The following is a 25,664-nucleotide window of genomic DNA, read 5'->3' on the forward strand; positions in this document are numbered from 1 at the left end:
GCCACACAGCCTCCATTCCAAAGACAAAAGAAAAAGAAAAGCCGGTGTTGCGGGAGGCCCTGCCCCCTCCCTGCACCATTGTGCAAACGCGCCTCCTGGCAGACTACGGGATGGGGGATGAAGTCCACTTTACTCCTCAGAGACTTTGGGGGCTATGAAGCCCTCCTGGTACCTCCTGTAGGTCCAATGCAGTGAAAATCCTGATTGCTGGTCGCAGGCCCTGCACCCTTTCTCCACAACTCTGCAAACGTGACTACTAGTTAAAGAAGCATTTGCAAATTAATAGGTTTCGAATTTGCGAGAGTTAGAGCTATTGGTGTTGTAAATGTAAAAGTTTTTTACTAATGTTTTTGGGTGTAGAGTGGATGTACGTTGTGTGTAGTAAAATTATGTGGTATGTTGTGCAGTGAAATTATGTGAATAGAAAGTATGTGGTATTTAGTGTATAGTAATTATGTGGAGTGGGATTATGTGCTTTGGAGAGCAATTATGTGGTATTCTAGTCTGTGTTGTGGAGTGGTAACCTCAGGTTTAGTCTTCCTCATTTCCATAGAAGCTAAACTATAAACTCAGTGAGATACAATAAAAGAAGGAACCACTGAGGAGCACTTCTAGACCTAGTTGCAGTTATGAGGAGGGCCACTGGAATTATGTGACTGGTCGGCTGCACCAATTTTCTCATAATTAAACATTTTCCGCATCTGCCAAATATTCCATCATCTGTCACCTATTCTGCAGATTTGAACAAAAACAAACTTGTTTCTAGCTCAAACGGCTCAAATGTTCCCAAAAATGCAGCGTCATGTGTTACAGCGTGGTGGAAGGCCCTTTACAAAGCTGGAATGGTCATGTGTTACTATTGCAAAATATGGGTGTTTAACTGGTACAAATGGTGCACAAACCTCTCTTCTTTCTGTGCCTCTCTTGCCTCTCTCTGCATTTCTCTTGCTTCTTCTGCACCTTTCTTCCTCTTTCTGCACCTCACTGTCTTCTTTCTGCATTTCACTTGCTTCTTTCTACACCTCTCTTGCCTCTTTCTGCTCCTCTCTTGCCTCTTTGTGCATTTCTTTTGCCTGTTTCTGCTGTTCCCTTGCCTGTTTCTGTAAATCTCTTGCCTCTTTCTGCACCTCACTTGCCTCTTTCTGCACCTCACTCTTTTCCTTCTGCACCTCTCTTGCTTCTTTCTGCACTTCTCTTGCCTCTTTCTGCACTTCTCTTGCCTCTTTCTGCACTCCTCGAGCCTCTTTCTGCACCTCAAGTACCTCTTTCTGCACTTCTCTTGCCTCTTTCTGCACCCCTCTTGCCACTTTTTGCACCTCTGTTGGTTCTTGCTACACTGCTCCTGCTTCTTTCTGTACCTCACTTGCCTCTTTCTGCACTTCTCTTGCATCTTTCTACACCTCTGTTGCTTCTTTCAGCAATTCTCTTGCCTCTTTCTGCTCTTCTCTTGCTTGTTTCTGCACCTGTCTTGCGTCTTTCTGCACCTCTGTTGCCTCTTTCTGTACCCTTCTTGCCTCTTTCTGCACCCCTCTCCCCTCTTTCTGCACTGCTCGTGCCTCTTTCTGCACCCCTGTTCCCTCTTTCTGTACCTTTCCTGCTTGTTTTTGCACCTCTCTTGCCTCTTTTTGTACCTCTGTTGCTTTTTTCTGCACTTCTCTTCCTTCTTTCTGCACCCCTCCTGACTCTTTCTGTACCTCTCTTGCCTCTTTGTGCACCTCTCCTACCTTTTTCTGCACCCCTCTTGCCTCTTTTTGCACCTCTGTTGGTTCTTTCTGCACTGCTCTTGCTTCTTTCTGCACCCCACTTGCCTCTTTCTGTACTTCTATTGCTTCTTTGTATAACTCTGTTGCTTCTTTCAGCAATTCTCTTGCCTCTTTCTGCACTTCTCTTGCCTCTTTCTGCACTCCTCTTTTCTCTTTCTGCACCTGTCTTGCCTCTTTCTGCACCCTTGTTCCCACTTTCTGCACCTTTCCTGCCTGTTTCTGCACCTCTCTTGCCTCTTTCTGTACCTCTGTTGGTTCTTTCTGCACTTCACATAATGTAATATGTGGCGTCATCACCAGTGCATTGTGAGGGCGTGAGTTATAGTTAGCTCAACTAACTATAATGACCGAATTTCTCTGGTTTTGGCCCCTGAAACCTGTGGTTTTTTCCAGTGATTTCCTAAGGTTTTTTAATTGCTAATTTCTAACGATAACGTCCCTGAAACCTATGTTTTTTTCAGTGAATTTCAAAGGTTTTTTAACTGCTAATTTCTACCTAGAGTGTCCCTGAAACCTATGTTTTTTTCAGTGAATTTCTAAGGTTTTTTAAATGCTAATTTCTAACTATAACTTCCCTGAAACCTATGGTTTTTTCAGTGAATTTCAAAGGTTTTTAAATGCTAATTTCTAACTATAACGTCCCTGAAACCTATGGTTTTTCCAGTGAATTTCAAAGGTTTTTTAAATGCTAATTTCTAACTATAGCGTCCATGAAACCTATGTTTTATTCAGTGAATATATATATATATATATATATCACTCCCCCAACTCCGGTAGAACTCAGGGCTGTCACGGGCGGTCCGAGTCAGGATACCGGAACTCCTCTAATACACTCCACACTGTTCCTTTTCACGCCAAAGAAACACTCGGACACTCCATAGAAGGTGAATACTTTAATCAGGAAGCAGAACGACGCGTTTCACCATTACGGCTTTATCACGCTCGTATGGTTAACTCTACGCCATGTTTAAATACAAAATTGATCGTGTATCTAACAGTCAAAACAAAGAGCGGACTTCTCGTATATACATAGTGGAAAAAGAAATACTAAAGGAGTGGCCATTTTGAAGTGGTGAGTACGCTAGTCTCCGATAATGGAATTAAATGCACAAACCTCAAACGAAATAGAGAATACATACTACTCTATCCCATTAATCATTAGAATTACAAAACATATGGAGGAATAACATATAATGCGCTAAAAATTTATACACGCAATACATTACTTATGACTCCAAAAACTGAAACAAAGCGTAATCAATCAATTAATAAATTATTGGTGAGTAGAGACTCTTTCAACATCCTCGTCCATATGGACAAATCTAAATTATTCACCAATAATAACTCCATTCAGATGTGTATCGATCTGGTTGTTCGATAATAGTGCCAACCGTTACTTTGAAATATCGATCATGTCACTGTATAATAAAGATCATTACATATCAGTTTAAGTGTAATGTGTGATAAATTCTCAAACCTCGGTATAGCCCAAGTGGGCATGATATCTTAATAACAGCAGCATTGATTTAAATACACAAGGATTTTAACAATCTTCAACTAAATAGTCCACTTGTATAAGAGAATTTCCTGAAAAAATAATAAAATAAAATATAGTTAAAATCATGTAACCACTAAAGCAGACAATACAGATTCATTTAGTTGTGCAAATGCACAGCCAATTCTTCACTTAAGTTCAACCCCATAGGGGCCATGCTGCCCAAATCAATAATATAGCGGGATTCCAGTTTTCTAAGGGACAGTTCTCTGTTACCACCCCTGACTCCCAAATCCACTGTATCAATTACCACCATACGAACAAGTGTGTTATCCTGCATATGTTTCTCAAAGAAATGTCTCGCTATGGGGTACTGTTTGTTGTTATTACGTATTGCACGAAGATGCTCCAGAACTCTTTTTTTCGCTTCGTGTTTTGTACTCCCTATATACCACATGTCACACGGATAGATCAAAACATAAACACAATATGTGGTGTTACATGTAAGAAATCTTCAGTCTCCTGGCACCTATACAAGGTTCGATGGCGCAGCATGAACACTACATGCCCCACAATTCTGTGCGAGATGGCTGACCTATCAGCAAGCAGCATGAGTGATTTGAATGACTGCGCACGCCATTGGAGAACAGGAGTGATCAGCCTTTGAGGAAGCTATATCAGCGAAACGCGTCAGGCTGCACCACAATAGCTGCATGGTCTATGTGGTATCGCTGGTCCTTGAGTGCTCCCCAATCTGGTGGACAACCTTGGAGCATACATTTACACGCGGCAGTCCAGCCGCGGGGGCAGCACCACCGCATCAATCAAAGCGGGCCGCTGGGTCGGGAATCTGCCCGGTTCACTGTGGAAGAACTGGCACCGAAAATAAGGACTTTCCAGCCCTTGTGACCCATACAGGGGAAGCATCAGAAATCTTCAATCTCCTGGCACCTATACAAGGTTCGATGGCGCAGCATGAACACTACATGCCCCACAATTCTGTGCGAGATGGCTGACCTATCAGCAAGCAGCATGAGTGATTTGAATGACTGCGCACGCCATTGGAGAACAGGAGTGATCAGCCTTTGAGGAAGCTATATCAGCTAAACGCGTCAGGCTGCACCACAATAGCTGCATGGTCCATGTGGTATCGCTGATCCTTGAGTGCTCCCCAATCTGGTGGACAACCTTGGAGCATACATTTACACGCGGCAGTCCAGCCGCGGGGGCAGCACCACCGCATCAATCAAAGCGGGCCGCTGGGTCGGGAATCTGCCCGGTTCACTGTGGAAGAACTGGCACCGAAAATAAGGACTTTCCAGCCCTTGTGACCCATACAGGGGAAGCATCAGAAATCTTCAGTCTCCTGGCACCTATACAAGGTTCGATGGCGCAGCATGAACACTACATGCCCCACAATTCTGTGCGAGATGGCTGACCTATCAGCAAGCAGCATGAGTGATTTGAATGACTGCGCACGCCATTGGAGAACAGGAGTGATCAGCATTTGAGGAAGCTATATCAGCGAAACGCGTCAGGCTGCACCACAATAGCTGCATGGTCCATGTGGTATCGCTGGTCCTTGAGTGCTCCCCAATCTGGTGGACAACCTTGGAGCATACATTTACACGCGGCAGTCCTGCCGCGGGGGCAGCACCACCGCATCAATCAAAGCGGGCCGCTGGGTCGGGAATCTGCCCGGTTCACTGTGGAAGAACTGGCACCGAAAATAAGGACTTTCCAGCCCTTGTGACCCATACAGGGGAAGCATCAGAAATCTTCAGTCTCCTGGCACCTATACAAGGTTCGATGGCGCAGCATGAACACTACATGCCCCACAATTCTGTGCGAGATGGCTGACCTATCAGCAAGCAGCATGAGTGATTTGAATGACTGCGCACGCCATTGGAGAACAGGAGTGATCAGCCTTTGAGGAAGCTATATCAGCGAAACGCGTCAGGCTGCACCACAATAGCTGCATGGTCCATGTGGTATCGCTGGTCCTTGAGTGCTCCCCAATCTGGTGGACAACCTTGGAGCATACATTTACACGTGGCAGTCCAGCCGCGGGGGCAGCACCACCGTATCAATCAAAGCGGGCCGCTGGGTCGGGAATCTGCCCGGTTCACTGTGGAAGAACTGGCACCGAAAATAAGGACTTTCCAGCCCTTGTGACCCATACAGGGGAAGCATCAGAAATCTTCAGTCTCCTGGCACCTATACAAGGTTCGATGGCGCAGCATGAACACTACATGCCCCACAATTCTGTGCGAGATGGCTGACCTATCAGCAAGCAGCATGAGTGATTTGAATGACTGCGCACGCCATTGGAGAACAGGAGTGATTAGCCTTTGAGGAAGCTATGTCAGCGAAACGCATCAGGCTGCACCACAATAGCTGCATGGTCCATGTGGTATCGCTGGTCCTTGAGTGCTCCCCAATCTGGTGGACAACCTTGGAGCATACATTTACATGCGGCAGTCCAGCCGCGGGGGCAGCACCACCGCATCAATCAAAGCGGGCCGCTGGGTCGGGAATCTGCCCGGTTCACTGTGGAAGAACTGGCACCGAAAATAAGGACTTTCCAGCCCTTGTGACCCATACAGGGGAAGCATCAGAAATCTTCAGTCTCCTGGCACCTATACAAGGTTCGATGGCGCAGCATGAACACTACATGCCCCACAATTCTGTGCGAGATGGCTGACCTATCAGCAAGCAGCATGAGTGATTTGAATGACTGCGCACGCCATTGGAGAACAGGAGTGATCAGCCTTTGAGGAAGCTATATCAGCGAAACGCGTCAGGCTGCACCACAATAGCTGCATGGTCCATGTGGTATCGCTGGTCCTTGAGTGCTCCCCAATCTGGTGGACAACCTTGGAGCATACATTTACATGCGGCAGTCCAGCCGCGGGGGCAGCACCACCGCATCAATCAAAGCGGGCCGCTGGGTCGGGAATCTGCCCGGTTCACTGTGGAAGAACTGGCACCGAAAATAAGGACTTTCCAGCCCTTGTGACCCATACAGGGGAAGCATCAGAAATCTTCAGTCTCCTGGCACCTATACAAGGTTCGATGGCGCAGCATGAACACTACATGCCCCACAATTCTGTGCGAGATGGCTGACCTATCAGCAAGCAGCATGAGTGATTTGAATGACTGCGCACGCCATTGGAGAACAGGAGTGATCAGCCTTTGAGGAAGCTATATCAGCGAAACGCGTCAGGCTGCACCACAATAGCTGCATGGTCCATATGGTATCGCTGGTCCTTGAGTGCTCCCCAATCTGGTGGACAACCTTGGAGCATACATATATATATATATATATATATATATATATATATATATATATATATATATATATATATATATATATATATATATATATATATATATATATATATATATATCCAAACACTCCGTTGCAGTAATATGCAAAAACGACAACGATTCACGGCTCCCAATTGCTTCAAGGCAGAGTTTATTCGGCAAACAACTCTACGCGTTTCGGAAACAAACTTTCCTTGTTCACGAGTAATGAGACAAAGGGAAACAGACAATAAAATAACATTGGTCACGTGACATGTGGTTTGCATGTGATAAACAGTGAAAACAGACTTTCCCATTGTGTTAAGTGCTCAATGTGTAAATCAAACAATGTTTTTTTAAACTTCTAACGTTCTCTGAGTCCAGTCTGGTGTATTTTAAAACGAATACATTAGTTATATTATTGTCAAACCAGAGATCGCCCAGTGTTAACTTTTCGTTTAGTTTGGTATTACGTATTTTTTCTTATTTTTTCACTAAGCAGAGGAAACTTTATTGTTCCCAATTTCTTTGCAACAGAAAGGTTCAAAATAGCCTCTTCTTCAGACTGTCTGGGTATCACAGTAACCATCATTTTTACCCCAGTGGTACATTCAATAGCCTTATAACCTCAGAAATAACTATTATTAGGTGGTAAGCGCTGTTCCGGTCGTTGATATCTTTCTAGCCCAAGTGGATTTTGTGGATTGTATATATATATATCTATATATGACTTTTTGACAAAGACAGTGTGTCGAAACGCGTCAAGTCAACAAATACTTTCTCTGCTAAAAACAAGATCCTGAGTGCGACTGTTTCCTGCGTTGCTTGCAGCGCAAGATATCGACATATATCTATATATATATATATATATATATATATATATATATATATATCCACTCCAACGGTTCCTGGTTACCGAGTATTTTGCAGCGCTCCTCGTGGGTGCGTATCCCTGCGGCCGAACCACGCCGCTAAATATTCACCAACAATCCCTCCAGCCTGGAAGAAATTGGGACGCACTCTCAACAACTTGATTTTACTCATTTAATTCTCTTAGCTTCAAAAGGGAACAGGCATACGAAGATCTCCGCGTTTCGGTATCGCAGATACCTTGCTCACGATCAACTGTTGCTTTGGGTCCACCCCCTATAAGTTCAAATGTAGTTACATCATTTCCTGTTTGTGACCCAAGCTCCCTAGGCATTGTGGAGAATGTAGTGTTCGTGATTTCACACAATTACTTCAATTATCATGTTTGTATTGCAAAACATTATCTAGTGCACTATTTACAAAAACAAATGTATTATGTCCTTTGAAAGTCTCTGGCATAAAGCCCTTGTGGTGCTTATGTTCACATTGTCGCCCCTTCGGTGGGGTTTGTTCCCAAAATAAAGTTTTAAATCAAATCAGAATTTTTTGGCCAAAATCATTCGCATTGTTTATGTTTTCTTTGCGTTGTTGCCCCTCCAGTGGGGAGACTGAAACTGTTACCTCTTTTTTGGTGTATCTTTATTCCACAAGTTGGTAATTTACAAATTCTTCTTCTTTAATGTTTCATCACATGATTATGTTTATTTCACATGTTGTTGCTGTGTGTTGTTTGGTGGCTTGCAATGTGTTGATTATTTCATAAATTGATTTGCTTTCATATCCCTTTAATTTACGATGTTTAAAAAGATCTGATTACTCAAAGATGTATGTAAAGCTCTTCTGATTGGTTAAGACCGTGCGGTTGTAATGTTCGTAATTTGAGAATGTACCTTGATTCATTGCGGCGCAATTGTTTTTCCCGATCTCCCCCACGTTCTTTTTTGGGGATGGTTTCAATTCCAAAAAATTTTAGCTGTTTCCAGTCTCCCTGATGACATTGCTCCATGTGTTTAGCTACTGCGTTGGATCTGTCCTTGTGTATTGTTGCCCGGATATGCTCCAATATCCTCTTTTTTAGTTCAAATGTTGTGCTCCCACCATACTTTAATGGGCACGGACATTCCAAAACATAAACGGTGTACTCTGTTTTGCAGGTTATCAGTTGTCGGATCTCCCATGTTTTGTTGTTCGCCAATTTGATTTCTTTGGTTTGTTTGGCAATTTGGCAAGCTTTGCACATGTGACATTTTATGAAGCCTTTTGTTTTCAGCCAGGTGGTTTCCTTCTTCTTTCCTTTGAAATGACTATGAATTAAATGATCTTTCAAATTTTTCGCCCTCCTGTAAGTCACTGTGGGATGCTTTCCTACTAATTCTTTCACAGTTGTATCTAGTTGTAGAATCTTCCAATTTTTTCTTAAAATGTTCACAATTTTTTTGCTTTTCAGCGAAAAATCTGTTATCAATCGAATTGTTTGTGATTCAGTTGTCTTTTGTTTTCGAGATAAACATTCTTCTCTTGTTTTGTTGTTTGTTTTCTCCCAGCATTTTCTCACTATGTTATTGTTATATTTTCTTTGTTAGAATCTTTCTATGGTGATGTTTCCATGTTTGCGCCATTCTTCTTCCTCACTGCAGATTCGTCGAATCCTCAGGAATTCCCCGTATGGGATGCTGGAGATTAGAGATTCTTGATGAAAGCTTGTTGCTTGTAAAGTTGCATTGGTTGATGTCTTTTTTCTATGCAATGTTGTTTGAATATGGTTGTTTTTGATATAAATTTCTGTGTCCAAGAAAATCACCCTTTCTTTGCTTATTTCATATGTGAATTTGAGATTTGTGTTACTGTTGTTTAATCTTTCAAAATATTCCTGGAATTCATTTGTTGTTCCGTCCCATATAATAAATAAATCGTCAATAAATCTTTTCCAACTGACGATTTTATTGACCATTGCATCATTACTCGTGTTCCACGCTATCTCCTTTTCCCAGTATCCCATCGCTAAACAGGCATAGCTGGGACTGAATGAAAATCCCATTGCAGTCCCGTTTCTCTGGCGATAGATCTCTTCTCCAAAAACAAAGATATTTTTATTGAGGCATATTGATACCATTTCTAGGAGCATTTTGTTGTGTTCAAAGTATTTGATATTTCGATCTTGTAGAAAGAAGTTGCACGCTTCCAGGCCCATGTCATTTTCAATGTTTGTGTATAAGGATATTACATCCATTGTTATTAGTTGATATGTTGACTGCCAGGGAGTGTTTTGTAGCAGTCTCAATAGATCCGTTGTGTCCTGTATATAGGAGCTGAGTTGAGTTACATAGGGGTTCAGAAAAAAATCAATATAGTTTGCCATTGGCTCTAATAGTGATCCCTTTGCTGACAGGATTGGTCTGCCAGGCGGGTTTTTTTGATCTTTATGAAGTTTTGGCAGGAAGTAAATTGTAGCTAAGATTGGATGTGTCACTGTCAGATATCTTCGTTCATCTTGGCTCAAGTACGGATAGATTTATATCTTTATATCCGTAAGATAAAACTGGCAAAACTGTTTGCAGAAAAACAAATAAAAGAAAAAATGAAAAAATCAGAGGAAGTAACATCAACTGTACAAGTGAAAGATCCTGAGAGCTTCCTAACGCTTCTAAATTTGGATACTACAGAGGGAGAAGAAATCCCTTTGCAAGAGGCTATCACACAAGGAGGAGCGGGCTTAAGTGGATTGAAACCAAAATCAAAGTTTTACCCACAACTTGCACCAGGTAATAAGATAGACTTGTTCCAAGAAGCAGTTATCCAGGACCTGTACAAATTAAAACATCCGGAATTTTCGGATAATCTAACTAAACAAGAACGAGATGCGTTAGAAAAACTAACAACTGATGATCAAATTGTAATAAAAATGGCAGACAAAGGGGGTAACATCGTAATCATGGAAAAGAGTGCATATGCTGTGGAAGCACACCGTCAACTCTGGAACACCAAGTACTATGAAAAATTAAAGAAAAACCCCACTTTGGAAATAAAGGAATCATTGGATAACCGACTTCAGGAATGGGCAGGACAAGAACTGATAAATGAAGATGAACGAAGATATCTGACAGTGACACATCCAATCTTAGCTACAATTTACTTCCTGCCAAAACTTCATAAAGATCAAAAAAACCCGCCTGGCAGACCAATCCTGTCAGCAAAGGGATCACTATTAGAGCCAATGGCAAACTATATTGATTTTTTTCTGAACCCCTATGTAACTCAACTCAGCTCCTATATACAGGACACAACGGATCTATTGAGACTGCTACAAAACACTCCCTGGCAGTCAACATATCAACTAATAACAATGGATGTAATATCCTTATACACAAACATTGAAAATGACATGGGCCTGGAAGCGTGCAACTTCTTTCTACAAGATCGAAATATCAAATACTTTGAACACAACAAAATGCTCCTAGAAATGGTATCAATATGCCTCAATAAAAATATCTTTGTTTTTGGAGAAGAGATCTATCGCCAGAGAAACGGGACTGCAATGGGATTTTCATTCAGTCCCAGCTATGCCTGTTTAGCGATGGGATACTGGGAAAAGGAGATAGCGTGGAACACGAGTAATGATGCAATGGTCAATAAAATCGTCAGTTGGAAAAGATTTATTGACGATTTATTTATTATATGGGACGGAACAACAAATGAATTCCAGGAATATTTTGAAAGATTAAACAACAGTAACACAAATCTCAAATTCACATATGAAATAAGCAAAGAAAGGGTGATTTTCTTGGACACAGAAATGTATATCAAAAACAACCATATTCAAACAACATTGCATAGAAAAAAGACATCAACCAATGCAACTTTACAAGCAACAAGCTTTCATCAAGAATCTCTAATCTCCAGCATCCCATACGGGGAATTCCTGAGGATTCGACGAATCTGCAGTGAGGAAGAAGAATGGCGCAAACATGGAAACATCACCATAGAAAGATTCAAACAAAGAAAATATAACAATAACATAGTGAGAAAATGCTGGGAGAAAACAAACAACAAAACAAGAGAAGAATGTTTATCTCGAAAACAAAAGACAACTGAATCACAAACAATTCGATTGATAACAGATTTTTCGCTGGAAAGCAAAAAAATTGTGAACATTTTAAGAAAAAATTGGAAGATTCTACAACTAGATACAACTGTGAAAGAATTAGTAGGAAAGCATCCCACAGTGACTTACAGGAGTGCGAAAAATTTGAAAGATCATTTAATTCATAGTCATTTCAAAGGAAAGAAGAAGGAAACCACCTGGCTGAAAACAAAAGGCTTCATAAAATGTCACATGTGCAAAGCTTGCCAAATTGCCAAACAAACCAAAGAAATCAAATTGGCGAACAACAAAACATGGGAGATCCGACAACTGATAACCTGCAAAACAGAGTACACCATTTATGTTTTGGAATGTCCGTGCCCATTAAAGTATGTTGGGAGCACAACATTTGAACTAAAAAAGAGGATATTGGAGCATATCCGGGCAACAATACACAAGGACAGATCCAACGCAGTAGCTAAACACATGGAGCAATGTCATCAGGGAGACTGGAAACAGCTAAAATTTTTTGGAATTGAAACCATCCCCAAAAAAGAACGTGGGGGAGATCGGGAAAAACAATTGCGCCGCAATGAATCAAGGTACATTCTCAAATTACGAACATTACAACCGCACGGTCTTAACCAATCAGAAGAGCTTTACATACATCTTTGAGTAATCAGATCTTTTTAAACATCGTAAATTAAAGGGATATGAAAGCAAATCAATTTATGAAATAATCAACACATTGCAAGCCACCAAACAACACACAGCAACAACATGTGAAATAAACATAATCATGTGATGAAACATTAAAGAAGAAGAATTTGTAAATTACCAACTTGTGGAATAAAGATACACCAAAAAAGAGGTAACAGTTTCCGTCTCCCCACTGGAGGGGCAACAACGCAAAGAAAACATAAACAATGCGAATGATTTTGGCCAAAAAATTCTGATTTGATTTAAAACTTTATTTTGGGAACAAACCCCACCGAAGGGGCGACAATGTGAACATAAGCACCACAAGGGCTTTATGCCAGAGACTTTCAAAGGACATAATACATTTGTTTTTGTAAATAGTGCACTAGATAATGTTTTGCAATACAAACATGATAATTGAAGTAATTGTGTGAAATCACGAACACTACATTCTCCACAATGCCTAGGGAGCTTGGGTCACAAACAGGAAATGATGTAACTACATTTGAACTTATAGGGGGTGGACCCAAAGCAACAGTTGATCGTGAGCAAGGTATCTGCGATACCGAAACGCGTAGATCTTCGTATGCCTGTTCCCTTTTGAAGCTAAGAGAATTAAATGCGTAAAATCAAGTTGTTGAGAGTGCGTCCCAATTTCTTCCAGGCTGGAGGGATTGTTGGTGAATATATATATATATATATATATATATATATATATATAGCCACATTGTAGCCCTCTTTGTTGACGCTGGCGCTCTAGTTGAGGTGGTGCGTTTCTTCCGGCAGAGCCACGGCGGTTTTAATGAACAAACTCAAATCTCTTGCCTCGCGGCGAAGAGATTTCGATAGAAAACTCACTCTCTCGTGCTTTAGAAGTTAAAGCGGCTTTATTTCAGATTCTTGCCGTACCCAACCCGTTTCACCTTTCCTCAAGGCTTGAGGAAAGGTGAAACGCATTGGGCACAGCAAGAATCTGAAATAAAGCCGCTTTAACTTCTAAAACACGAGAGTGTGCGTTTTCTATCGAAATCTCTTCGCCGTGAGACAAGAGATTTGAGTTTGTTCATATATATATATATATATTCTTTTTACCGCGTCGAGACTGCAGGAGTCCTCCTTACGATCACGAACACCGGACACGGACCTCAAGTAGGTGCAAATTCAAATTATTTTATTTTAAATGTAAACAGCCATAACGTTTCGGCTCCTCCGAGCCTTGCTCACATGACAATGTACTTTTCAGAGAGTGAAGAATTTAAAGTGACAGTGCAAATTACTCGAAATCACGTGGGAGATGTAGTCAGTGTAACTGAAGAAAGACTATACATCGTAGTAAAACCAATGACATATCATAGATTTACACAATGTTAAAATTATGCATATAACAAATCAAAAGTGCATATAGCAATGCATTAAAATCGATATCTCCATTAACCAGCTGAAGTCCTAATATATTAGACATAATAGTAATTTAAATATGTGTAAAAAAGCCACTGATGTCAACAATACAGTCCATAAAGTTGCCAGCGCCTCAATCAATGCATGAATGCACAGCCAACAATTGATAAAAAGGTATTCAAAAGTTGATAACTGATATTGATAATACCTAGGCTACAAAAAGGTCAAAACTCAAATACCATACATAATTAGCCTAACAGCAGCATAGTAGTGGGTATGGATATCAAAGTTAATAAAAAGAATATATTGATTCGTATGACAGGTCGACATCTCCCAGGTGTGAACAGATATAAAGTGCTAAAGTGGTACTGAATTAAAAGTGACTGTAAAAAGCGTTCTTCACTTAAGTATAGACAGTTACAGTGTCAAAGTATATATTATTTTTTTGGTCATACTGGAAAAGAAACAGCTAAGGTAAACAAAGGGTGAATATGGAAGCTGAAATCATGCTCAAATTGCCCTGACGAGTGTTGGCTTTGTAGAGAAATGAGTAGAATTTAAAGGGAATAATGTCCTAATGTGCAAAACAATACATACAGTACTGGCATAATAAATAAATAAATGTATAAATATATAAATATATATAAATAGAAGAATAAATAGGTTATATACAAGGCAATAAAATATTGCATGATTCCAATAACCTAGGGAAATATATACATCTATAAAAGCCCCAATGTTTATAACATTCATCCATATACAATACCTTAATTATTTGAGGCCAATACCATAAAAGACACAATGAAACCCTAATGTCAAATAAATAAATAGCCAAAGACAGGGGAAATGGGTAAAATCAATGCTAAAAGCTTGGGCCAAAATGGTACATGTTACGAGTATAAAGCAAGTAATAATTAACCTAGACATGTGTGGAGATCCTCAGTAATATTAAGGCCTGCCGGGGACTTAGAATTTAATTGGAGGATATAGCGTGTCTCCAATCTACGTAATCTAGATTCCCTGTCCCCGCCTCTCCTACTGGGTGCAATGGTGTCAATGACATAGTACTTGAGGCCACTGTTGTTACTATTGTGTGCTTCTTTAAAATGTCTAGCCACCAGGTAGGTATTATCTTGATTTGAGATTGCTCGGAGATGCTGCAGAATGCGTTTATGTACGGCCATTTTTGTACTGCCGACATATCTGAGCCCACAGGGACGAGTGAGGACATAGACTGCATATTCAGTCTTGCAGGTTAAAAGCTTATTGATCTTGTGTTCTCTGCAACTGAAGGGGTCTGTGAATGACTTAGTATTCGTCCCATGAAGACAGGCCTTACAAGTCTTACATTTGTAGAACCCAGTGTTGGTTTGTAACCAAGTGGTCTTATCAATCACTTCAGGATTAGTGTTGACCAAGCAGTCCCTCATTGACGGTGCCCTGCTGTGCATAATAGACACTCTCAAAGGAAGCATGGGGCCTATAACAGGGTCACTAAGTACAGTGGGCCAATTAAGATTGATAATCCTGTGAAGGCTAGAATGTTGTCTGCTATAACCCATGATAATTCTGAAGGGATTGGATGTTTTATCCTTATCCCTTACTGTCATGACATCTTGCTGTGCTGGTGCTTGTACCACTGTTCTATTGCGACCCAATAACTCATCTTTACTAAGTCTCATAGATTTTGTAATGGCACTGTCAATTGTATTTTCAGAATATCTAAATATACGAAATATATAAATATACACGCCCGGGGGTGAGGTCCCCAGGGCCTCATGAGGCTTGGGGAGGGGGGACATGTACCACCCCTCCCCTTTAAAAAAAACAGCCCTGGAGGATGGGGTCCCCGGGGCTTCATGAGGCTCCGGGAGAGGGGCCATGTGGGCCCCTTCTCCTTTAAAAACAAAATCCAGCCCTGGGGGACGGTCCCCGGGTCCTCATGAATCAATCTATCTATCTATCTATCTATCTATCTATCTATCTATCTATCTATCTATCTATCTATCTATCTATCTATCTATCTATCTATCTATCTATCTATCTATCTATCTATCTATCTATCTATCTATCTATCTATCTATCTATCTATCTATCTATCTATCTATCTTTCTTTCTATATTACCCAGTGGCATGGTAATTATAGTTAGGATCATGTTTCCATAGGCAATGCCTTTTTTGTGTTGCTGATAACTTTGGTGCTGTTTCACAAATCTCCACGAAACTTCCTAAAAAAGTGCTACTTTTTGATTAGTTTGTAGTTGGAACGTTTCAGTGTCATCCTTCAAGCGGGTGTCGAGAAAAAGGTTGGTCCCAAAACATGTTTCCCCATTCATTTTTCTTTAGGAACTTTAGACACAGCTGCAGCTCAAACTGCGGAGCGTATTCACGCCAAATGTGGCAGAAAGCTAGATAATAGTTTAGGAAGAATGCTTTTTGTGATCTGGTGTAGATCGGTTCAATAGTTTTAGAGCAATTAAGGCTCAAAAAGTTGTACATATCATGGTGCGAAGGATCAGCGAGCAGACAGATCTCATGCTGATATCTGATTGACTAATGCAAAAAGAACAATTGATGGACAGAATGCAGAACAATGTCATACATTCACCCCAGTACAGAGATCTGGGCCTAAATTCATCTTTTTTTTGCTCCCCATGCCATTCCAGTTTGAACCCAGCCATATGCAAATCAGTCCTGACCCTGCACCCATTGGGAACAGTCCAGCCCGAACTGCCAGTACCAGGCCAGGTCCTCCTAGGACCGGAAACAAGTGTGCTGGGACCTATTTCAGGGTTTCACCCCTCATCAGCCAGGCTAGCTTGACTCCAGTGGCATGGAGAGTCTGGGACCCATGTCTGGCCATACCCGTCTCACTCGGGGTCCCACTGATTGGCTGCCACTACATAAACACTAATGTGGCAGCAGCCATGTTAGGGCTTGGGACTCAGTCCTGAGTCCTAACAAAAACTTTTAAAATGAAAAAAAGGGGGCAGGGTAGGGATACCCTAAACCCCCAGTCCTGGGGGTGGGGTCCCAGAAGGACCCTGTCTGAGGCCAAAAACTATTGTTTTTTAAAGTTCCACAAATTGACAGAGCATCTGCTAATCTGTGGCAAAATTTTAAAAAAGAGCGGGTTTCTGCACCTCTCTCAAAAAGTACTCCTGGGGTACTCCAGGGCCCAGGGGGAGGAACATATGTATTATTTAAAGAAAGGACCACGTGGCCCCCCTCCATAAAGCTCTAAGAGACTGCAGGGACCCCTATCCTCTAGGGCCAATGAGTTATTAAAGGGGAGTGGGATAAGCGGTCTTCCTTCCCAAGCCTAATAATGCCCCAGGGGCCCTATCCCCCAGGGCTGTCATTTTAATAAAGGGGAGGGGTCATCTGGCCCTTCTCCCAGAGCCTGAAGAGGCCCCAGGGACCCCATCCCCCGGATGGGGAGGCCACCCCCCCCTTGGAGCCATAAAATTGCCTGGGGTCGGCTCAGGTTCAATGGCCTGGGGTCTCCAACTCCTGGGACACCATCTGTTTCTCTGCCTGAGGGCACAGGCAGGGAAAAGTTATGTTCTTCCTCCAGTCTGGAGCACAAAGCTGCTCCAGCCCGATGGGATAACAAAACTTTTCCCTGTCAGCACTGTCTGGCAGGAAAAATACATTGAATTTCAACCGGCCTTAGAGAGCAAAGTAAAAACTACTTTCCCAGCTCCTGCTGTACCTACAATGGGTGCAAGCAGTGGAACCGGTGGGGCTGCGAGGGCCCTTGGCCTCCCCCCACAGTTCCCAATGAAGGACTGCTATGGGGTGCTCCAGGTAGACACCAAGACACCCAACTTTAAAAAATAAATTAAAAGTGCTGACTCCTGCAGGAGCAGGGAACCGGTGGGACCATAGATGCCCTTGGACTCCCCAGCATCCCCAAAGGAAAATAAATGTGTGGGGTGCCCCAGGTGAGTGGCCCTTAAGAGAAAAATGTTTGCTCCTGCACTGCCCCATTTCATGCGGCTGCTTGGAGGGAGTCGGCGGGCCACAGGACCCTGGGGAACCCCCTCTGCCCCTCTAACAAAAAGAACTGGGTGTATTGCAGAGGACTGGGACACCCAGAAAAATCCAAAAAAACAAGTAAAAAGAGAATAATAAATGAGCGGCCACCGCTGCTCATTTAATATTCACTGCTCCCTGAAGGAGCGCTCCATAATGCCCTGCAAGGGCTATTTACGCTATTTTTGTTTTTGGTGAAGTCCCTAGAAGGCGCAAGGGCACCACCAAAAACTTTTTGTATGCTGCATGGGGCTGTAGACAGTTCTTCCACTTCAGCAACATTTAAAAAAAGAGTACGTCTTCTGAGCCATTGAAACCATGACCCCAGTGGAACTTACCATATGTTTTTTGAAGCATTTACCAGGCTGGAGCTTTTGCTCTACAGTTTGGAGTGCTGTACCCCTTAGGGACTGACACTAGGGTTGCTGTTACATGTGGCCTGAAGATGTACCAAAAAATATGTGGCCTAATTATGGTTGTTTTTATGACGGCATTTTTAGGACTGCTCAGTGACATTTTTTTTTATCTTAAAAAAAGACAATATGTCTTTCACTATTTATTTTAACATTTTTCTCCCCAAAAATGCAATAATAAAATTCTGCAAAAATAAAGACAATTATTTAAAAAAGATTTTGTTAAATATTTTTTAAGTAATCAATGTTAATAAACATTGAATTGCGTGTACTATTGCAGGCAACCCTGTGCTCTGGGGGGTCTTTTTGCTTCCTGCAGGGTTTGAGGGCTTGGACGCATGGCCTGGTTTCAGGGCATGGCTGTACGCTGAGTGGGTTTGGCTGCCTGCGGGGCGTTGGACACAGCCCCTGTAGTCATCCAAATACCGAACCTGACTGGCAGCCTGACGCGGCATAGATTTTACTTTACGTTAAAAAAAAACTAGAAATTCAATGAAATTGATAAACGTTAAAGTAACCTTAGAGTTAGGTGAGAATTTCAGTGACAACGTAACGTTTTAAATGTTCCAATCCCCTGAAAACCGCCAGTTATAGATATCTTTGGTTCCCATGACTCGTGCCCTAAGGTAACTTTAAATCACGCCCTAGCCATGCTCTGCTAATTACCCAAAATATTATATCACTCATGGCATCTTCTATGTCATCATTAATAATATCACTGCAACATTTGCAAAATAAATTATTGACAAAAGCCTGTGGCTATTATTAGTTCCTTTAGGGCACGAGCTATAGTTACCAGAGATCACTATAACAAGTGAATTTCTGTGGTTTTGTACGTTTAAAACCTTATGTTGTCACTGAAATTCCCACTAACTGTAATGTTATTTCAATCTTTGGTTTTTCAGTGATATATGTGAACAAGGCCGCATGTCTGGCGGCCGAAACGCGTCATTTGGACAATTGATGCTTGAATAAAGACACTTACCTACATCTTTTTGCTGACGAAGTCTGTATCCTGTTGCTGCGCTGCATTGGATGGTCGCGCTGTGGAACGTGTAATATATATATATATATATATATATATATATATATATATATATATATATATATATATATATATATATATAAAACTGTCCTCTATGTAATCCTGTGTACATGCTGCCTGATTGCATGTGTGTTCGTTGTGTGCTGGTTCCTCTGTGTTTTTTGTTGTGTATAAGTGTCAGTTTATCTGTGTCCTGGAGTGACTATATCACATCTCTGGCGGGTGACAATTAGTAGGTCATTAGGATGGTGGGCGAATCGCCATCACCGGCTCAGCGGTGGTGATTCCCCCGCCATCCCAACTTGATTTACCCCCCACCATATTATTATGGCGGGGGTATCGCGGCGGACGCAAAGTGCGGCCGCCGCTTTTCCGCCAGTCGGCAATCGTTCTGATTGCAGGCCGGGCAGGGCTGGGGCACAATATGGTGGCGGTTACAATGCCTGGTTTCAAATGCCTTTCCAGGGCGGCGATGCCGCCATGGAAAGACTGGCGGGGATGTGCTTTGGGGGCCCGTTGTGAGCCCCCAAGGGGGGTGGGGCGGTGGTGGGTGCACTTAGGGGGTACCCCCCTGCATTCCCATGCACAAGGTGGCAGGCACCGCGCGGTGCCAGCCATGTTGTGCATGGGAGTGCACAACATGTCAATTTGGCATTGCGGCGGGTGCTGCTGTAAGCAGCACCCGCTGCAATGTCAAATATGCAGAATGTGACCGCCAGAGTGGCGGTCACATCCTAATTAGCGGTGCGGGACCGCCGTACGTCTGGCGGCCGGACACAGCACCGCTAGGGTGGTGGGCGGACTAAAGTCCACCCGCAATCCTAATAACCCCCTTAGTCTGGGTGATTGGGCACTCATTCACCCGCCGGTCTCCCCTCATTCTTCCTGCGCTTTCCTGGTGGGTGCAACTGACTGCAAAGACTCGTCTTTAATAAAGCAAATAGCAGATGGTCCAATTTCTCTGTTCATGTTAAATATTTTACGAGGACAGGAGTATCCTAACTCGAGACCTGATGCTTAACACTCCACTAAGGGTACACATGTTCCACTCAGTGAGCTATTTCTCCAGCATGCTTGACATGGTCTTACAGCTGGGAGAACAGAGAATCACAACAGAGCCTATGATTGTAAAAAACACTTCTTTGTTATAAATGATATTCGCTTGAACAAATGTGTTCTAAATACATAGATTAAAATATACTGCTGGCAGGTACAATAATGCCATACATGTCAAAAAGGAAGCCTCCTTTTAAATTGAGAATCTTAGCTGCCAAGCTACTGCAAAAGGGTGAGAGGGGTGCTCTGCGCATGCCATTCTGTAGACCTGATGCTTTGTGTGCCTAGGTGACTTTCATATGTGGCATGTGTACCTCTATGATTGTCTGTTTGTGTGTCGGGGCATTTGTGCTAGTCCGCCTGTACACGGAGTAGGAGTGCTTCTTAATGTACAGGGATGTATATGTGTTGTTCTGTCTACATAGCTTCATGTGATCTACACCAATGTGTGTGGAGGCTGTCTGCATGCACTATCCAAAGGCCAGTCCTATTGACTGCTTTATGTCACCCAGTCAAACATTAATTTTTCACTCGTTCCCTCCTCATTCACACAATCCTAACTTCAGCAGGCCTGGTCCTTAAAACCTTCTTTCTCATCTGCTCTCACATTGCACTCTGGGCATTGTAGTCACTAATTGTTTTTATTCACCCAGTGAAAACTTGGACCATTTTGCGCGGTACAAACACCTAGCTGTTCCTGTTGTCAGACTCACACAGGTGTAAACCTGCACTGCTGGGATCCCACTGAACCAGACCGAGGCTCGCCAGTGCGAACCGACGCCGGGGAGCAGTGTTTGCACCAAGCACTGTCTGCTTACACAACACGTGCCGCTGGCGGGCAATCAAGGTCACAGAGGTCACGTGCGGATGCTTGAATACTGGCGCTCCTATGTTTTACCAGGGAGCAGATAGCTTACAGGAAGGGCTGCAAGGAATGTACGAGCAGCACTTAACACTGCAGAGAAACCTGGACAAGAAAGCGCATTCTTACCCGAGGTAAATCAGGAAGGATCGATTCAATGATTTCGAATGCAAGCTAGAACAGTAAACAATGTACCTAAATCACCTCTTATGATACTGCCCCCCCCCCTTCTAGATTCGTCTAGGCTACATATATTAAAATATCTGCAGAACTGGAACACGTTCCCCTTCAAGCATTCTCTGAGGGAGAGAGGTTGAGGTGCTCTAGCAAAGCTGGGAAACTTCTCACCACATGTAACATACTCCTGGCCAGAAAATGACGAGCCGACAAGCGAGGATCAATATTCGATATGAAAATAAACCAAGTCCCAAACCTGATGCCCAATCCCCAGGGTCAGGAAGGGGACAGCACTGGGATCAGGGGAGGCTTGAGCCATCTATCTGCGGACAGGCTTTGATGCCACAAGCCATCAGCACTCAATAGACCTTACTCTAACACGTTCTTATCGAGCCTGTGGAGCTAAGAGTTCCAAGACCCTTGTTTTTGTGGGGGTGAGACTGAGAGCCATGTTCTTTATCTAGGAGTGAACCACAAACATCCTCACACCTACATGCCATGAGTTCACATTATGAGGGCGCTGCTCAGGCCAACCACGTACTCCTGGAATGGTCGAACACACAGTCAAAGGGGATTTCTTCAGTGGCAGAGGGCCATGCCTCGTGCACATAAGGCTATCCACTTGTAACGTCACAGCCACTGCAATAACTGGGGCATTCTCTCCTATAAGAGAGGCTTGGTGACTACTGCTGTAATACACGTCTCGGAAGGGCAAATGGCTTCTTCCAAATATTCCATGGAGCTGCTGCTACCACTGTAAGTTCAAAGAGAAAACCAACTGATGAAGGCCTTTCTGTGATCACTACTGCCTGAGTGAACCTCCCAACATTACGTGCTCCTCAAATTGAGAAATGCTGGCTACAGCGCGGCAAAATCACCAAACTGCCCGTTCGATTGAGGAACCAATGACAGTTTCCACACCTGGGCAAATACAGGCGTCCACACAAATAGAAGCAAGTCATGAACCCATGGCACCTCCTTGAACAGCAGAAGAACAGCCCATTTTGCAGACTGTGCCATCACCTTGATTAAGATGAACCATTTCAACAGTAGACGCAGCGGTATTCACACCTGCAATTTACAGTTTACATGGTGGTCATCTCACCATCTACTGTGGCAGCCCAGAGTGCATAAAGGTGCATAAAGGAAACTCCGGCTAAAGATCAGTTTCACTACTGATGCAGGAACATTATTCTGGCACCCTTGTGTACAAAATGCCAAGGAAGCGATGAGATCAGATGTTATTTGCATCATTGATTGAAGTGAATATAAGAAAGGTTGGAAGTAGAAGTGACTGAAAAGGGCACTGAGCAGGCCCATGCAAGACGAAGGTGTGGAATCTCATGCATCTCACAGAAACAGAGGTGTTTGGGGGTCTGATTACCTGTAGCAAGCTCCCTGTCACAGGCCCAGAGTGGACAAAAATGGGAACAACCTTTACTGTGCAAGCAACAGATATCTCCTAGATGCCACATCGAAATAGTGGGAATACTCCCTCCGGCCTTCCTCGTTCTCTTTGTCTTTGACTTTTGAAAAGCCTTTTAGAAATTTCCACCATGTAAAATGTTTCACAAAAAATGTAAAAAAATCATCGGATTGAGTTACGTTTTAAGGCAATTTTTACACCATTGACTTAGGTTGTGTCTTTCTGAGGTTCAATTCACAATTGTGCCGGCTTCACCTGTTATTAATGAAATCAGTTTACACCCCAGCTACCTACTGATAGCGAGTCACTAAAAAATTGAACATCCACATGTTTTATTAAATACTGAACAAAAATGGTTCTTTTAAATTCCCCAAGTTATCTATACTCCCGAATTCATGCACCCCTTTTCACATAATCTCGGTTAATGGACACACTAGAAAAAAAATCCAGTATATATAGGCAGGAATGCCCACGTTTCTGCCAAAGTTCAGTGTGTTTAGTGCTGGCATGTACATGTGGGCCAGTGTAACTCAGACAGAGCCTTGCAGCTCCCAGATGCACTCAGTTTGATTTTACAAGAGACAAGGTCGCCTTCAGAGCAGCCTATGAGAGACAAGGTCGCCTTCAGAGCAGCCTATGAGAGACAAGGTCACTTTCAGAGCAGCCTATGAGAGACAAGGTCACCTTCAGAGCACCCTATGAGAGACAAGGTCACCTTCAGAGCAGCCTTTGCTCTGTTCTCCAGAGCACAGACTGCATCCCAGCCACAGATAGGGGGATATACACCCTTAACATCAACATCCGCATCCCTAGCAGAGGTTGGATTTCATTTTCTCACCAATTACCTATGCATTCAAACAATGATATACTAATTATAAAATAATTAGCAATTAACTATTCCATCAAAAGGATTTTTTTTAAAAGTTTATCAGCCCCAGTTTTCTGAAGATAGTGGGTTAGAGTGGAAAAGGGGATCAAGGAATAAAAGTAGCAACACTGGTTGCGGCTGAATTATCCCGCCCAGTGCCTAGAGGTCAGTGGCCCGCTAAAGCTGCTCTATATAGTTTACTCAATCATGTGTTCAAGATTTGCTTTGCTCACAATTCTCATGCCTTCAGCCTCAGCACTAAGCAGCGCCAAGAGCTTTGAGGGAATAGTGGTGGTTTTGTGACCCTCACCTTCCAGTGTTTCACACTGCGCCAGGTTGACGTAGTCCGTGCTTGTCAGAATGCCGGCCTTGAACCCTCGGACCAGCCCTTCGAGGTAGCCATGGTCCACGTTAAAGTAGAATTCCGAGCAGCTGCCCATGATGAAAGACGGCTCTGCCTCTCCGCCGGGACGCAAGGTGAAGCGCGTGCTTCCCTCCAGATGGCAAGAAACAAGTGGTTGCGATTTCCCATCAGCTGACTCTGCGCTGCTCACCGGCTAGTTTCTTCCTGTTTCTTTCCTTCAATCTTCGGTCTGTTCCTCTTTGCTTATTATGCAAACATTCGTCGTAAATCAAGCAGTGAAGCTGCCCTGTTCCAGTGAGAGAACGCCACAGATTTGACTGACGCAAAAATTGAACCCTGCAGACTAACCAAAAACACACACCATGCCGATCTGTTTTGTCACAACATTAGTGACTCAACGAAGGTGCCACGCACCCTAATGCAATCACAGAAAATGACCCCCCCCCCCCTTCTGTTGATGGTAAAAACACACCCTCACACTCCTGGTCTCCTGTGCCACGCTGCCACTGATCTTGGGGCCCTAATGATAGATACGGCCCTGGCCAGCATCCTGTGGTGGACACCTGGACCCCCCCCCCCTCCTCCAGCTCACTCAGAGCAACTGTCATCAGGCGGGTTTTACCATGTGATTCAGGTCGGAGATGAACAATCACCCGCCTGTTCCGAACGTCAGCGGAACAAAGTATGACTGTGTTTCGTACTTCCCCATTCGTGGTTTAGTGCACATTATAGATGAGTGTCTTCCATGACAGAGCTTCTGCGCGCATCTGCAAACAAGTACTTCATGGAACAGAAGCAGAGTTTTGTTTGGTTTACTTGATGACGTATGCAAGGGAGTCGCAAGAAAATTAAAATACCCCCCCCCCACTTCAAACCAAAGCTTTTATGGCACCAAGCAAATGAAGCAAGCCACCACAACCCTCCCCAGACGAGCTCTCTTGTCTATTGCATCCAAGTATCTATCCATTCATCCTTCCATCCACCTGCTGATATCCACAATTTCACCTTTACATTCTGTCATCCATTAATTCTTTCATCTATCATTCAGTCTTTCACTATTCCATCTGTCCGCCCAACCATATTCAAACCTATGCATGCATCTCAAAATCCATCCATCCATCCATCCATCCATCCATCCATCCATCCATCCATCCATCCATCCATCCATCCATCCATCCATCCATCCATCCATCCATCCATCCTTTCACCCATCCATCTCTACATCCACCCTTTCACTAACCCATCCATCCTTTCTGCCATTCATCCATGCACCCTTTCACTAACCCATCCATCCTTTCTGCCATTCATCCATGCACCCTTTCACTCCATTCATCCATCCTTGCACTCTATTCATCCATCCATCCTACCTTTCACTCATCTAGTCCATACATCTTTTCACTCAGACATCCAATCACCCATCCTTTCACCCATCCTTCCACCTAACAACTTATCCATCCATTTACCCTTTCACTCACACATCCACCCACTCACTCATCCATCCATGCTTTCACTCATTCATCCATCCATCTACCCTCCCTTTCACTCATCCATCCATTCTTTCACTAATCCATCCATCTACCCTTTCATTCATCCACCCTTCCTTTCATTCATGCATTCTTTCACTCATCCACCCAATCATCCGCCCACCCATCTACCCTCCATTCTTTCTCTCATCCATTCTTCTCTCACCCATCCTTTCACTCATCCATCCATCCTTTCGCTCATTCATCCACCCTTTCACTACATCCATCCATCTACCCTTTTACGCCACTCATCTGTCCATCCATCCTTTTTCTCATC

At 43.1% G+C, this 25,664-nt stretch overlaps 1 protein-coding gene across 1 annotated transcript in view; it reads right to left on the reverse strand.

The window, feature by feature from the left end:
• LOC146831101 (V-type proton ATPase subunit d 2) overlaps positions 1-24,429 on the reverse strand; it is a 60,330-nt gene extending 35,901 nt beyond the window's left edge. Inside the window, exon 1 of the mRNA XM_085605337.1 lies at positions 23,811-24,429. Within this exon, the coding sequence (XP_085461463.1) occupies positions 23,811-23,940 (130 nt within the window). The 5' untranslated portion in view covers positions 23,941-24,429. The remainder of the gene's footprint in view (positions 1-23,810) is intronic.
• Positions 24,430-25,664: the final 1,235 nt, after the last annotated feature.

This window comes from Triturus cristatus, chromosome 5_1 (genome assembly GCF_964204655.1).
Source record: "Triturus cristatus chromosome 5_1, aTriCri1.1, whole genome shotgun sequence".
Lineage (NCBI taxonomy): Eukaryota > Metazoa > Chordata > Amphibia > Caudata > Salamandridae > Triturus > Triturus cristatus.